Source organism: Zingiber officinale, chromosome 4A, assembly GCF_018446385.1.
Source record: "Zingiber officinale cultivar Zhangliang chromosome 4A, Zo_v1.1, whole genome shotgun sequence".
Classification (NCBI taxonomy): Eukaryota; Viridiplantae; Streptophyta; class Magnoliopsida; order Zingiberales; family Zingiberaceae; genus Zingiber; species Zingiber officinale.
Genome location: NC_055992.1, coordinates 136,759,677 through 136,777,220, shown reverse-complemented (window position 1 = coordinate 136,777,220; position 17,544 = coordinate 136,759,677). Strand labels below are relative to the sequence as shown.

The window sequence follows — 17,544 nt, the reverse complement described above, 5'->3', positions numbered from 1 at the left end:
GATCCCTTTCTGAGTTTCATCCCCACCAGGTTATAGTTTTTGTTCGGAGCGGACGGTCGGAAGCCGCCCGAAGACCTTCGGGGTGAATAAGTGGTCAGGTTACTAGACGCTGAGTAAGAGTGTCTTCCGGACAACGTTCGGCCGCCAGCTCCGAACAAAAATTATAATATGATAGAGACGATGAATCCAGGAAGAAATCGTAACCATTTGTCATCAAATCATGATCATAATCTAATCACAAATACGAGTTGCACATCCACTAGACCATAAAAAAAATGATCCGGAAGACCCTGCCTTAAGAAATATGATTAGTGAGCCAAGCAAACCCAGCCACGTAATTATTTATCTAACGGGCCTTTTAATCAGGGAATTGGGCTGTTTTAAGTAGGAAATTGGGCCACGTAAGTGCTAATAGAACATTAGGACGTGACTCTAAAAAGCGATCAGACGATATCTGAACCGTTCATATTGCCGGTTCCGGATAACTCGAGCCGCCTTGTGACCGGGTCAAATGTATGCGATCGACGTCTAGATTCGCACCAGACGGCCCCCCAAATCCCACGTGGACGGTGGATTCAAGACTTCGAACTAGTCCGCATGCTACCACGATGCGAGCGAGAAGACGCCTATAAATACGTCAACGTCCTCTCTGTTCTAGGTCTCTTACGAACTCGCTCTTTTCTCTATCTCAGGAGAAAGGAAAGGCGAAACCCTAGCGAAAGAGGCCGCCGGGAACTACTGTATACTAAGCCCCTCCGCTCCCTTCTCCGATCCGTCCTCGTCTCTTTATATTGCTCCTGGATCGGTCGGATTCGGCGTCCGGTTCATCCTTCTGCGGTGGTTCTTAGGCAGCAGAATGGTGTCTGACGCGAGCAAGAAGAAGGCGGCGGCCAAGAAGGCTGCAGCGGCGGCGAAGAGGGGAGGGAAGTCTGCGGCGGCCTCATCGAAGGTGTCCGAGGTGGCCAACGGGGTTTCGAAGGTCGCCGATGGAGTTGGGGCGCTCCAGATCTCGGATCGCACGTGTACTGGAGTGCTTGCTTCGCATCCCCAATCCAGAGATATCCATGTAAGTTATTTTCTTCCTCGTTCCCTTTTGTTTCTATTTGTTAAGAGTAGGTTTAGTCGAAGGCGATAAAAAAATGTTAGCTTTGAAGATTGAACTGGTAAATCAATTATAGGGTTCATTCGTTCGTTTGATTTCGTAGTGACGTTGGATCGGTTAGGCGGATTGATTTCTCATATGAGTTATTGGGCGCAATTGCTTTGGCAATGCGAGTTATTTGAGAGTTTCAAGCCATTTTTTTTTGTTAACACAACGTCGATCAGTAAATTTGTTGCTCAAGGATTCTGTTTCCCTGTATGACAAATATTAGATTATCTTTATGCATCCTCTGTGTTGACGAAGCATTTATTTAGAGGGTTTTGTATTCGGTCTACATGATTTTGATACTTGTAGTTTCATTTCCTCTGAGTTGCAGTATATGTTTACACGACAATGGGCATACATTTGAATTTCAATCTGAACAAAAATTGATTTGAAAAGGAATATGATGGGTTTAAGTTTCTGCTTGGTAATCGCCACAACTATTCATGGGCTTAGGAACATAGGAAATTACTTTTAAAATGCAAATTGCTTTTAGGATCAAAGGGGGATCATTCTTTATTTAATATGTTGATTTTTCAGACTATCAACTATGTCCAGATGATTTCTGGGTTTCTTTTCTGAAGTTTCTTCAGAAAATGCTAAAGTGCATATCTTAAAGAACATATTTCATTTTACATTTGATTGGTTAGAATCAGAAGTGTCCGTAGTAGTCCTCTAAAGGATATATCCTTTTGTTTTCATTTGTGTTCCTTTTTCATGATTATTTCTTCCAAGAAAAGATGGCTTTTGCTTAAAGCTTCAAGGTATCTGCTTTTTCATGATTATTTCTTCTTATACGTTAGTTGTTTTATGACTCGCCTAGATGTAAACGGGAATTATGACCCCAGAAACTGACCGATCCAATATCTAGGGACTAATAAACAGGATAACATTTTTTTTTTCCAGTTGTAAATCTTTTTGTACAACGTATTAGATTTCTTTTTCATTCATACCGAGAAATATTATTCTGACAACATTTTTGTGGTTCATTCCAGATTGAATCCTTGTCATTAACTTTTCATGGGCATGATCTGATTGTAGATTCTGAGTTGGAACTCAACTATGGAAGGTATTGTTGAGCAATATTTTATTTTGTGATTGGCAATTCAATTTTTAATATTTTATTTTCTCTTTTATCTAATGTGTTGCATCTATAGGCGCTATGGTTTGCTAGGACTGAATGGTTGTGGGAAGTCGACTCTTCTTGCATCTATTGGATGCAGGGAGCTCCCTATTCCTGAGCATATGGATATATACCACCTTTCGAGGGAAATTGAAGCTTCAGACATGTCCTCATTGGAGGCTGTGATTTGCTGTGATGAAGAAAGATTGAGGTTGGAGAAAGAAGTTGAAATACTGGCTGCTGAGGTTTGTTTTGTGGAACAACTATCGTGTCACACTTAGCACTGCCATAATAAGTTTATTCTAAATTTTACATGACTGCTGAGGCTGAGGGTGATTTCCTGCAGGACGGCGGTGGAGGAGAAGCTTTGGATCTCATCTATGAGCGATTGGAAGCTCTTGATGCATCAACTGCTGAGAAGCGTGCTGCTGAGATTCTGTATGGTCTTGGATTTAATAAACAAATGCAAGCAAAGAAAACCCGAGATTTCTCTGGTGGCTGGCGCATGCGGATTGCATTAGCTAGGGCACTCTTTATGAATCCAACAATACTTTTGCTTGACGAACCGACAAATCATCTTGGTAAAGTATTAACATCATATTCTTTTGCATCATAGACATAACTGTTATTCATGGTTTCAATCCAAATATTTTCAAACATGGATGAGCTGCAGGATTCTGTGAAGTTCTGAATCTCTATATCTTGATTTTAAATTTAAACCAACTTTCATAAATACATGTAATATAGAAATTTTGCCCCCCCCCCCCCCCCCCCCCTTCCTTTTTCGAGGCGGTGCGATCGTTGAGACATGGGGTGTTGCCGCATGAGGTCTTAGGGTCGAAACTCGGTGCCTTCAAGCATGCCCTCCACCGTGTCTTGGCCACTTGCACTGATAACTAGTAGTCACCCGTGATTTACCTCCTCCGTATTGGCCTAGGGACGGATTGGCGGGGGTGTTGGGGGTGAGCAAATCACCCTCTTGCCACATGTAATATATAAATTTTAGTTAGCGCGTTAATTATACTGATGAAATTATGATGAAGAAAATAGTTTTTTTTAACAAACTTGAATGAGGACTGCTTTATTTGAAACTGTCAAATATAATTCTCATTTCTTACCTATTTATTTTGGCTTTTTTTTCAACCACAATTTATATATGTTTTCCTCGTTCTTGTTTTCCTCTGCAGACCTGGAAGCATGCGTTTGGTTAGAAGAGACTTTAAAGAAGTTTGATCGAATCCTCGTTGTGGTGTCGCATTCTCAGGATTTTCTCAATGGAGTCTGCACCAACATCATACACATGCAAAGCAAGAAGCTTAAGCTGTACTCCGGTAACTACGATCAGTATGTCCAAACTCGCTCTGAGCTGGAAGAAAATCAGATGAAGCAGTACAAATGGGAGCAGGATCAGATTTCATCGATGAAAGAGTACATTGCTCGCTTTGGACATGGTTCCGCGAAATTGGCTCGCCAAGCTCAGAGCAAGGAGAAAACCCTAGCTAAGATGGAGCGCGGTGGGCTTATGGAGAAAGTGGTGAAGGACAAAGTGTTGGTCTTTCGCTTCACAGATGTCGGCAAACTCCCCCCACCTGTCCTACAGTTTGTCGGCGTGACTTTCGGCTACACTCCGGAGACCCCCCTCATCTACAAGAACCTTGATTTTGGGGTGGATCTAGATTCAAGAATTGCTCTGGTAGGGCCTAATGGTGCTGGCAAGAGCACATTGCTGAAGCTAATGACTGGGGATATCGCTCCTACAGATGGAATGGTGCGACGGCACAATCATCTCAGGATCGCACAGTTTCACCAGCATCTGGCTGAAAAACTGGATCTAGATATGCCGGCACTCCAGTACATGATGAAGGAGTACCCAGGCAATGAGGAAGAGCGGATGAGGGCCGCCATAGGTAAGTTTGGACTGTCAGGGAAAGCACAGGTGATGCCCATGAAAAACTTGTCGGACGGTCAGAGGAGCAGGGTGATCTTTGCCTGGCTGGCCTGGAGGCTACCTCATCTGCTGCTCCTGGATGAACCCACAAACCACCTGGATATCGAGACTATCGATTCGCTAGCGGAGGCTCTGAATGAGTGGGACGGGGGTCTGGTTCTGGTGAGTCACGATTTCAGATTGATCAACCAGGTGGCCAAGGAGATCTGGGTCTGCGAGAATCAAGCTGCCACCAGGTGGGAGGGCGACATCATGGAATTCAAGCAGCACTTGAAGAGCAAGACCGAGTTCAACTGATACAGCAAGGGAAAAAAACACAGTATTATCTTAATTAATGTTTTATTCAGAGATTATCCTACGATTATCGTCATTAATATTCACTGTCATGTATAACTCGAGGCTGCGTAGCATTAAATTAGCCGTTCCCTTATATTTAAACTAGCCTGGACGTTATGTTGTATTCTTGCCGAACCAAACAAGAATATTAAGTTATTATATTTTTCCAATTGAATAATAATTCCAAATCCTGTGTGCAGTTGAAACATGAACATGGAGTTCTACATGAACGAGATTGAATAGAACTAGAACTCTTAGTTGATTCAGTTGGTTTGCCTAATTTGCCTAGTTGTCTCAACCTATTTCAATTGTCTAATCGATGCACTAAGAAGGTTCAACAACTTGAATTGGGTGGGCTAGAGGGGTGTCATTTTGGGTCCGGATCGGATTGAATTTTTTTTTTCTTAAAATATAATTTGAAATCATTAAATTTGAATAATGTGATTAAAAATAATTTTTTTATTATTTTTTAATAATTTTTTTATTTTAATGTTCTATTATTATTATTATATTGATATATATGACATATCTTAATTATCAAAATAAAATTTAATGTAAATCTTAAAAATCTATTGAACTCTAAATTCGGATTAATCTGGGTCAATATAAATCTGATTCAAAAATCTCTAATCCAAATTTAAAAAGTTCTTAATTTGAATCGGATATTTTTTGAATCAATTCGGATCGAATTGAAAGGTCAGATTTATTTTTAACACGCCTCTGGTTAGATAATGCACCCATGATTGCTTAACATATCTGTTGAATGAAATGCTATTCTCTTACGGAATAGATTTTATAATTATGCAAATGTATTTATCATCTTAAAGAAATAGCTTGGTGCATGAAAATACTATCAATACATGATTTCATTGAAGGGTTGGATCGTATCAAGTCCATTATTGTAAGAGGCACAACTCAAACTCATGGTTAAGTAGATTTTACAATTATATTAGTGAGATCAATAGGAAAGGTATTTATCATCTATTACTATAGTATTCTTATAAATTATATATAAGAATAAAAAGATTTATTTATTCCATTTCATAAGCCAAAATGTGGAATACATATTGTTAGTTCATTTTATCAATTGTATTTATTAGAATGATGATTAAAGAATCATTAATTTTTTAAGAATTGGTATTCTATAATTATTTTTTGACAAGATATAGAAATGACTATTCTATGTAAATTTATTGAAAATAAAATAACTATTCTTATTTTAAAAATATGCTTTTTTTTCGCTAGAAGATTTTAGGGGACCAAAACAATAAATTTAAACCAAAAAATTATATCACGCGCTCCTTAGAATCGTAAGAAGAGTATTTAATTTTATTAAAAACATGTTAGAAAAGTGAATGACAAAAATAAAAAGGAAGGAACTTCGTTAGTGTATGAGTTTAGTCTCATATTAAAAACTTAAAGGTACTATAGTTGGTTTTTATTATTGTACATTGATCTTGCATTGAGACTCTTGACGACAACTTGTCAATGCGTTGACAAGTACCTTGTCGATATCCTCATATCCTAAAAATGAAAAAAATAACCCGGAGGGTTAGAAGGGCGCTAGGGATTAGAGGAATTAAAGTAGAGGTTAATCTAGAGATGTTATCTTAACTTATCTCTTTTGCACTTCACATATTTTTTAAGTGGTCTCCCATCTTCCCTCATTTAATGACACTACATTAATTACAATCAGAAATTATGTTTATTTTGTCTCAGAATATTTTACTTTATAATTACTTCCCATCTTTTCCTCTTTCCTTACTTTAATGTTTTGTATATTCACAATCGAGAGTATCATTAATGATTAATGACCATTAATGCCTCGTCCTGATGAGACCCTCTATATATAAGATAGGATTGCTCGTGAGACTTTGTCTCAGTCGATAGGGTTGCACTTGCTTAGGCCATGGAATTGGGTCGGCATAAGGTCTATTCAGACATAGAGCTATGTCCAGGGGAAGTGGGGAATTGAACCTAGTAGATCCGACCAGCTTTGGGGCTCACTAGCTCGGACCTGGAGTCCGATCGGCCAAAGAGCATTGGACATTTTGAGGACTTGACCTCTTGAAGACTATGTATCTGCTCAACCAGGGAGTCCAATTGGCATAAAGTATGCTTGAACAGGGAGTTATGCCTAGGGGAAGTGGGGAATTGGACCCCATAGATCTGACCGGCTCTAGGGCCAACCAGCTCAGACCTAGAGTTCGATCGACCAAAGAACATTGGACATCTTGAGGACTTAGCCTCTTAAAGACTAGGTATATGCCCGACCAGGAAGTTCGATTAGCAAAATGTTTACTCAAACAAGGAGCCCGATTGTACCGACCTAGGATTTCATTGGGCTGGTGGGACCTGGTATCTGACAGGAATAAATGTCTGATCTGCTGGACTACTCAGCCACACCATGTGATCGTGTTGTCCCCGATTGTTGATCCTCCTTGTCTTTAGCCTCTACCTAAGTTGGTCTTCTTGCCTTCGATCCCAATTTTGGGGGCCTTACCTTATTCACCGTATCACACATGCATTGATGATGTGAACAAATATATAAGGAGAGACTCTTTCTCACGTATGGGTGCACAGGGGAGTATAAATCCAAGGTCCGGATTGCATTGCACCAAATTCACATGTGTGAGCACGACTTACGCGCGTTGAATACAAGACTAGTTGGGACAAAATTTACCCAAGTTAATGAACCAATATTTTACTACCTGAATATTTTGCTTATTGTTAAAATGTAATAGATGCATTAATCGATGATTAATGAAAAATCTGTAACCTCCAACTATTTAAGCTGGACAGATTAATAGATAGTAAATGACTTTAATTCAGATATTAAATACTATAAGGATCTAAAAAAAAAAAATGTGGAACCGCCACATCAGCGGCCCCCCTAGAGCCGGTCCCACGGATATGGAGGGAGGTAAATGCAGGTACACAGGTGGAAAATACTATAAGGATCTAAGTTCCTAGATAAGGAGGTTCTAATCAAGAGTAAGAGACACATAGCTAATAGCAAAGATTTTCTTCCACCTTCATTTCCGCAAACGAGCATTTCCGCTCAGTTATTTGTTCATGATAGCAATCAGGTACTTTCTCATTTCACCATGAGCAACCAGTATTTAGTTGTGTATGTGATTTTAGTATTATATCTTGGAAAATAGATGACCATCATAACCTTAAAGCACAGCCGAAAGAGGATGATTCTATTTTAAGGAAACTATTTGAAAATAGACATCGATATCTTTTTTTCTCCACTCAGGACTCTCAAGTTGGGAGCTTCCCATTAGGACTCTCAAGTCAGGAGCCTCCAGTCTGGAATGGACTTTCTAGTTAGGATTCTCAAGTCGGGAACCTGTAGTCAGGGGCGGAGCCACCCTTGGGCTAGGGTGGGCTCCAGCCCCACCTCCTTTTTTAGAAACATAATTAATAATTTTGATTTTTTTAGGCATTAGCCCCAACTCATTAATGGATCATTTCCATGCATGGACCAATTTTAAAATATCAAATTCAAAAATAAAATTTTAAATATCAAATTAGAATGATCAATTTATAAAAGTCATTATAAATATATTTATAAGTTAATAAATATATTAATTTTAACTTTTTTTTACCCTAAACATACTTGCAGTACAGTTTCCTTTACTCTCCGTAACAAACGAGAAATTCACTATTCAAAAGTAATTTAATTTTTTATTTCTTATTTAACAAAATAAAATTTTATCGTTGAGAAAGAGCCAACGATCATCAACCGCTTGAGTGGTGGTCGACGAGGTAACGATCGATGATCACTCGTGAGTCGGCGCTACCTTACCAAGTGACCAACAACCGCTTTGTGTGCAATCGCCCATGAAGCGACCACACGTGAGGCAAACACTACCTCATGAGGTGACGAGCAACTACTTCACTAGTGGCCGCACGAGAGGAAGTCGCTGTCTTGCCAAGTAATGAGCAACATAAGTCTAGGTTTGTAAATATATATAATTTTTTCATGCTCTAGAAAATCTTATTCAATGATAGTCAATTACTCAATTTATCCCGTTTGCTCTCCATTCTTGATACTTCAACTATTAAGGTTCTTGATTTGTGTACTTTAGCTTGATCGAAAGTCAATTGTTTGAATGATTTAAATTCTATATTTTCTAAATGTAGTTTTATAGAATATATTTTTAATCTATTCTCTTTTTAATAGATTATATATATATATATATATATATATATATAAAACTGGAGTTAGTTAAAAAAATTAATAACGATATAATAATGAGTTTGATTTTAAAAAGAATGAACACAATTTTAATAATATTTTTCTCATGTTTCAAATGTATTAAATATTAAATACTTATATTCCATATTTTAGGAAAATTAATATTCATATACTTTTTTATTTTTTTAAATTAATTAATTTATTATATCAATTATCGTCAACGATTAACCCCACCTTAATTTAAATTCTGGCTACGCCCCTGCCTGTAATTGGAACTCTTCAATCAGGAACCTGTACTCGGGAGTCTGTACTCGAGAGTCTCAAGTCAGGAGTCTATACTCAGAATCTACACTTAGATTCTGTACTCGAGAACGTATACTCTGGTTCCGGCCAATTTAGTTATCCCAAACAATTCTTTCTTTCCTATTTAGTAATTTGAAATTATCAGCACAGATTAATTCCACTGATAAATCTGATTTAATTTATAATTTTAATTCAGAATAGCTCTATTTCCGATTAGATCGTCCAACATATAGCTCTGTCGTAAACTTCACGGTCAAAAAATCTCATATAATTTTTTGATATTCCAATTTAACTCCTTGATGACCTTTTTCATCTTATCTTAACTCAGCATATTTTAATCCGAAAATAATTTCACTTAACACAGACCATATGTAAAAAAAAAAAAAGTAAATTTAGCAAAAACAAAATATAAGATATTTTTTGAGTTAAACAAAAATTTTGATGTCTGACTATCTTTTGGTATGTCAAAATAGGGTGAGCAATTTATTAATAACAAAAACGACCAAATTGAAATTGAATAAATTGATTTTCTTTTTTTTTTTACAAATCAAACCGAATGAACTTGGCACGAATTGGATAAAAAATCATTTAGTTCAATCGGTTATCGAATTAATTGATCTTTTTTAGCTGTTAATTACTATTAGACATTAGTCGATTGTTATTGGATAGTCGAATCAGGAATTCAAATATTACAAACTTTTCTTTAAACATCTATACATAACCTCAGTTGATTAATCGCTTATAATATAGTAGTCCATTGACGTAGATTCGGTTTAATTAATTTTTAAATTTTCAAAATCAAGAGCAAACCGAATAACTAAAGTAACATATTTTTCTTAAACTAAATTTTTGAATAAATCGAACTTCCAAATTTAGTGTTTGATCTTGTCCGAAAACTACGGAAATAACGTACTGACAAGTGGTTCTGACATTGACTTAGAGAAGCGCTAGGGAGAGGCGATAACACCTAGCCCTCCTTTCGACTCCTTTTTGCACACACTCGAAAGAGCCAACAGAACTTTAGGATAAAAACCAGGGAAAAAGTCTCTACGTAGGTCATTCGATACTCAAGTTAGTAGATGACCTAGCGAAAAGTGAAAAGAACTACAGTAACATTGAGTGAGCGTAGTAAAGAGTAATGTTGTGCAGTAGCCTATAAAAAACATACCTCCTTAGCGGAGAGAACCCCCTTTATATTACCTCTCATAACTCTATAATAATGAGGTGACAAGAAATTTTTAGTATCAGAAGATGTCGGATAATAGAATGTGTACAATCTAAAATTTGTACAGTTATCCTCTAAGGAATCTTCTATTACCTGTATATAAATAATCTTGTATAACCTCCACAATAATGATAGAAGTTGTATAGTCATCTTAGCAAGAAAGTTCTATCAAATGCATATGTTATAACCAAAGAATATTCTTTGACGAATAGTTATCATTCTAACAATCTGTTGTGATTCCTTGATAATGTTGTCTCCTGGAATATAACCTAGCCGAATACTTGGACGGATGGGGTATCCCAATCATCTATATGTTCGGCCGGATTTGTAATGAGAATTACCTTGTGGTCGGAGTTGAAATCATATAAGTTTGATCGACCATAAGTTCGGTCAACAATATGCTCGTAGGTTCATGCCGAGATCTGATAAGTAATGAGGAACCAAGTCTTACAAATCCGGTCAACTCTAGGATAGTCAGGCCATATGATGAGAGACTTACTATTGGATAACAAGACACTTGAACTCATAAGTACAACCAGCCTTGTGACGGTCTGATTTATACTGAAGGTTGTACTGCACTGTAGGATTGAATCTAAGTGGAAAGTAATATTGCAGTAGCGGAGAATTGAACCTCATATACTCAATTGACTCCGGAGCCGTTCTGGTTGAGTCTCTATGTCTTGGCATTGAACGAAGAAATAGGTCTATTAAGTCAGTCCGATTCTAAAGACGTTCAGCCATATATTGAGAACGAACACTAAAATTAGATATGTCTGGCCGGCCTTTGGGCCGGCCAGATTTATAACAAAGTTATGCTGTGTAGGTCATAATTTTGATCGGCCTTTGTGCCGACTGACCTTTGTTCACAAGTGAAGCATTGGATCTTAGGCCGACCGTCTTTATATCGAAGGCCTTGGTGTCAAGTGAGGAGCTAAGCCCTGATGAGGGTGACATCTTGGCTACCATCCCATTTTGACTTTGATTGTCATCTCACTTAACTTTAACTTCCACGCCACCTTTGGATCCGCTCGTAACCTCCTGTAACAGCATCATTTAATTCAATTCAATCAATCTTTAACTCACCTCTCCAGTAATCATTCAGTTCAAATCATGTCTAACACTTTTTTTAATTTCAGAAAAAGTATTTAGGTTAGTGTCTAACTAGCATTTTAGTTTCAATGAGCTCTGTCTTGATCCAGCTTTTCTAAAATTTGCATCATCAACTGGTTTAAATGACTTGTGCTGCCATTGTTAGTAAATAGCAAAATCTTAACTAAATTCATACAATACATGTTGCATGATATCTAAACGACTCTCCATAACTAACACTTACTAATGTTGAAGCTCGTATCTGCATATACTTAATCTGGAAGGCGTCGTTACTAACACTTACTAATGTTGAAGCCTCTTTACTCCAGAATGCTTCACCCCAAGTTGGTGCACAGGCTAGTTCTCCGATGCATACCTCCTAGATTTCATCGTCATGACTATAGTGATCATAGTGACGATCGATATGCTTGTGGATTGATGCAGCTACATAAATAGGAAAGATATAAGTGAACCTCGACTTATCTTTGTAGAAAGTTAGGATGAGATAGATGTTCAAGAACATACATAAAGTTGAAATGCCAAATGTCTAAACATTTAGAGACATCACTTGCTATCCGAAGGACTCGCATCTGCTTCTATTGTATTCGCTTACTTCTGTGCACGAGCAAAGAGGAAGGTAATTCAATTTCTGCCTTGCGAAGTTGCGATCCAAAAATCATAGAAGCAATTCTACTACGAACGGAGGCATTTTGGCCACTGATGTGGCGGAGATACCAAGGGCCATATGCTTGGCCTACGACCCAGTCAGCACGGATCCAAATCAGTTTGAGACGAACTCAAGTCCAGTTGCACCACTGGTCCCAGTCAACCAGGCTTAGGACTTAATCAACGCGCTCAGGTTGAGTCAGCCAACTCATGATTGAACTCGAGTCAAGTCGGTCGACTTAGGGCTGAGCCCAACCCGTGTCTGAGTTAGGTCCAATCACCCAGAGCTTTGGCGAGACAATGACAATTACAATAGCACGAAGGGATACAGTAGCTGTAATAGCGCAAAGGGACACGATAGTTACAATAGTGAAGAGGAAAGAGGTACGACAATCCTATTTGCCTTTTGCTCCCTATATAATGTAATAAAAAGATAATTTGTTCGTCTCAGTACTCCGTCAATTCGTCCCTAGGTCAATATGGAGGAGATAAATTACGGATGACTACTAGCCATTAGTACAAGTGGCTAAGACATAGGAAAAACATGCTCGGACACGCCAAATTTCGATCCGAAAACCTCATGTTACAATATCTCATGCCTCAATCACTGCACCTCCCTGAGGACACTTTCGCACCCTATACAAGGTAATGGAGGTAGCGCTGAAAGAGACATATTGGTGAGAAAAATATTTACAACTTTCATTTTGTTATCGTCATCTCTTTCATATTTTAACTGGAGCGTCGGAGGGATCTCGCCAAGATACACTTGACCTCTCTTCTAACTCCTTTCTCAACCCTTTCAGTTGTCATCATGATAGATCTTCACTGGAGTCCTTGTGTTGCTCGGCTTGACATCTGCCGACCCGACAAATAGTCAAACCTGACAGAAGCTGACCCGACAGTAGCCGATCCAATAGAAATCAACCCGACAGAAACTGACCCGACAAAAGCCGACTTGATGCGCATCCGACCTTCCAAAAGAGTTCGACCGCATGTACATCAAGGAGTTAACTCATCCCTGGATCTCGGACCAGATCAGATATACCATCTTGGCTCGTGTGCAATCAATTGTTGATCTTTCTTCTAATTGCAAATCTTTGATCTATTTGTAGGGTTCGTCTGTCTCCTATTATACATGGACGGATGGACCACAACAAAGTGCCAGCCCACCTCAAATGCTGAAGACTGATGCCATCAACGACCATTATGTAAGCTCTAGAACACATATATACTAATTAAACAACCAAGAATCATCAGGTATAGTGTTAGAAACTTTGTCTTAGAAATATTATAAGACACTATGTCCACATCTCATCAAACATGAAAAAACAGAAACATTAATTAATCATTTCTTACTAGAATTTGTCGAAGATGACCATACAAAGCTATCAAACTATGCGACCAAGTCAGGCTAGTGTCTAGTTCCCTACTTAAACCAAGAGGTCTACTCTGGTTTTAGAAATACCGATTGTTATGCAGTGTTTAAGGGGGTCATTTTGGCTTGCTCGAATTCGGACAATGAAACAAGAATGCAAAGTGGTCGAGAGGAAGAAGACAAAAGATTAAACCCTAGAATCAGGTGTAGTATGAGATTTTGTGTGTCTCCTTGGCCAACATGTGAATGCGCGTATACAAAGATAATGAAATTTGGTGTCCTCTGTAAATTAATTTCTAATTAGTTCTCTATTGCAACTGGTCCTGATTTATGTTTGTGTAAACTTACAAACTTACTAGGAACTTTATCATTCTAAGAACAAGCATTGTTTTTAAAATTTTACTACTTATTTGTTAGATTGGATTAGTGCAATAAAAGGGGTGGAAAGAAAGTAAGAATTTTTCTTATATAAATAAATAATGATCATATGCTCAATTTTTTTAAAAATTTCAATACTCTCTCTGTTTCTCCTTTTAAGGTCTTGACTCCCATTTATCCATCCCCTAAATACATGATTATTGTCATTTTGCAAGCTAATACAATATTAGGAACCTATTCGCACAAGTGTTTAACTTGGCACTCTCATGTTGCGGTTCTAGTGCATGTATGGACAAGGTGGACTCAAATGACACTCCTCTTTCTTGGGTTACACACCAAAGATCGACTTGCTTAGGAACAATGTTAAAATCTTTTTACAATGTGAACAATTGATATCTCTTTAATTTGATAAGAGATATCAATGAAGCGTCGATCGTCATCAACTATTGGCTTCCTATGAGATGATTTTCAAAGGTGAGAAATTTGGGTAAGAGTTCATTATGATTATGAGATGAGCCAAATAAATGAGTTTGAATATTTATGGCAAGTGCTTATGAAAATTTTGCACATCTACTTGTGATATAGCATCAGAGAAGTTAAACCCTAAATCAAATGTAATCCTCAAAATTGTGACTCTTTGTATAATTGGTTTCCTCAAATCAATTATTTATTTTCATCCATGTCGACGCACATCTAAACGACACCTCAAGCCTATTACCAAACTCATTTTGAAGTCTTAGGTGGATCTGACTCACACAGATGTTTATCAGCAAGTACAAAAACCCTAAAAGATGATAATTTAATTAAGCAAGTCGAACGTCAATAATGACGATGATGATAACTTCAAATTATTAGGGCACCTAACCTTAATGATGCAAACCGTACACCTAAATTATTATGTAACCCAAATTAAAATAAGAAGGCCTTTTGTTTTGTTTGATTCCTTTGTCTATCTATACTTCCTCTTGGCCATGTCTCCCTCCTCCCCAACCCTCTTCCCACCCCCACTTCCTCTGGTTTCTCCCAGTTTGAAGGGCCCCCCTAATCCTACATGGCTTCTCTTCGGAGCAAGGAAAGGCCAACCCTAATCTGCTTTCCCTGTGCAATCTGTCAGTGTCATTATAAAGAAAAATATTTTTTTTTGTTTATTAAAAAATATACATATTTTTAGGGAAAAATAAAAAAATACTTTTTATTAGAATGGTGAAATGACAATTTTTTTTATTAAAATAATATTTCATCCCGCCTCAATCTTTTTTAAAAAATATCTTCCTTAGATGTTATTATACTAACTACGAAATTATAACGTTTAGAGTATGGTCATTTCAATTCTGGTCAACACATAATAATATTATATTATAGTAATTAAAATTTATAATTACTATAATTTGAACATTAATATAAAATTTATTTTTGATTAATATTAGTTAATATTGTATTGTATTATGAAATTATAACTGTTATATAGCTGTAGTATTATGATTATATAGTTATAATATCTATAAAAATAAAAATATTTTTATAAGTAAACATGAGCAGAATGCTATTTTAATAATAAATAAAAAATAAGATTTTAATAAAAGGGATGATCTTTGTATTTTTTTTTCCCCCCGATTAGTTTTCGCCTAAAAAGAAGAATCAATTTGTCATTTGATGGTAAAGCTCATGCTGTATTCAGCGAGGAGAATGCACAGGGGGAGTGGATGGGAACTTACTTGGGACTTGGAAAAGCTGCCAGCATTGGTGAACTCTGCAGGCCAATCAATTCAACACTTTTGATGGGATTGCATTGCATTGCATTGCATGCTCCTTTCGAAGTTTGGTATCTGTCCTTTCACCAAGGAAATGGTTCATGAACCCTAACGCTCCTCTGTCACTGAGCTGAAAGAAAAGCAGAAGCATTCATTCAGCAGAAGAATGTTGTTGAGCATGTCATCAGTTGCCACGGTAAAGTACTGCTTCAGGCTCAACTCATATGATTCATGAATCAATGGTTTAAACAAAAAAAATAAAAAATAAAAAAACAAAGCCCCATGCGCTGGTGTATTTAGTGGTTAACGTATGAAGTATTATTATCATAAAATTTAGTGTTCGAATTTTAATAAAATCGAGATAAATGTCTTCCTTATGTGCTAGTCACTATTCCAAAGGCTAGTAGTCGTCCGTGATTTATCTCCTTCATGTTGGCTCTGAAACGAGTTGGCGAGGGCACTGGGGGCGAACGTATTCATATTTTACCACCATTTAGTTTAATTACTGTCAATAGGTATGGATTGATTTTCAACAAAATATCTCCTCCTTACATACGCTGTTATTGTTGGACAAAATCATTCGTGATTTGTCTCCCTTCCATACAATAGGGGTACCCTAGAGGGGCCGTCGAGGCAATAATTTTAACTTTTGTTGTCAAAAAAAAAAAAAATGGTGAACAGCAGTTTTGTTAATAGGAAAAAAAATACATTTTAAAAAACAAAGAGAATCCTCTTTTTATGACTTTGATAATTAGGGGTTATTGTTAATTGCAAGAAATGCTTTGATGTTTAAATACAACTATGACTATAATTGAACCAAATATTCATAAGCAAGTGTTCGACTTGAGTTTGTTTATGTTTATTTAATACACAAAGTTAATTAAATGGTTTGAACAACTCGTTAATGTTTGTGAATATGAATTATGATGATGTTGCTCCAATAAGTCATGTGGTCAATTTTTACTGTGTGCGAAATGTATTGTGGATTACCCGATCACATGCAAAGGGACACTATGTTAGACGATACTTCTCATTATTTATCTTCTTTCATATCACATGAGACAATCCTGGAGGGGCCCCCAAAGTAAGGGTTATCAACTTTGCTACAATGAACATGGATTTTGAATTATTTGTGAACAATGTTCATGAACAATATTCACAAACAAAGTTCGTAAAATATATTTGTTCCTGTCCGAACGTTGAATCAATGGACGCTGGGCACGTGGCGCTCTCCGATCTGATGACGTGGATCTCTGACCGGCCGCACGGATCTTCTGCGAACCTGCAAGGAAGTCGGGCCGGGAAGGGGTTCCCGGCGACGACCCTCCGACGCTCAAGTCAGGCAAGAGGAAAATGATAGTGGCTTCGAGGATGTGAGATCGCGTGATTGCGTACCTTTGGCGAAGTCTGGGGGCTCTTATATAGAGCTGTGGAAAGGCTTGTGCACACTTACCGAGGTGTACACGTGTCTTTTCCCATACCGTAGTATGGGCTTGCCAGAGAAGCATGTCTGACACCATACTGCTACAGTCCAATTACCTTTCTGATGGGACAGCGAACCTCCTGCCGTAATATTCTGTGTATGACGTGGTCGCCAAACATGCATGTTGTCAGAATATGTTTCCCGATGTTTCCCTTGTCCTTCTGTCTCTTCTGTCATCGCGCTGAGCGTCCGGCCGCTCGGCAGTCTCCAATCGTATGACCGTACACAAGTCGACAGTATTCCGACCGGGAGGATTCCCGAGTCCCCTTGCCCTTCTTTTCCCCACGCCGAGTGCCCAGCCGCTCGGCTAGACGGCCTTGTTCACCATGAGCGTCGGAAACCCGAGACCGCGTCGGGTTCTTTGATTCCGCATAGACCCCGTTCGGCCGGTCGGTTCCCCCTCTCCGGTTGGCCGTTTGACCTTTGCTTCCACGTGGCATTGACTCCCCTCAAAGGGGGTCCCGCATCCGTACCGCCGGATCAATATTCATCAATAAAACTCTCATCAACATAACT

The 17,544-nt window shown here is 38.0% G+C and overlaps 1 protein-coding gene across 1 annotated transcript; it reads left to right on the top strand.

Annotated features, from left to right (window-relative positions):
* The first annotated feature begins 660 nt into the window (after positions 1-660).
* On the top strand, positions 661-4,759 carry LOC121971390 (ABC transporter F family member 1-like). Its single transcript, XM_042522640.1, has 5 exons — positions 661-1,066; positions 2,140-2,213; positions 2,302-2,512; positions 2,614-2,848; positions 3,455-4,759. Exons 1-5 carry the CDS (start codon positions 857-859, stop codon positions 4,510-4,512), a joined length of 1,788 nt encoding a protein of 595 aa, XP_042378574.1. The 5' UTR covers positions 661-856; the 3' UTR covers positions 4,513-4,759.
* Positions 4,760-17,544: the final 12,785 nt, after the last annotated feature.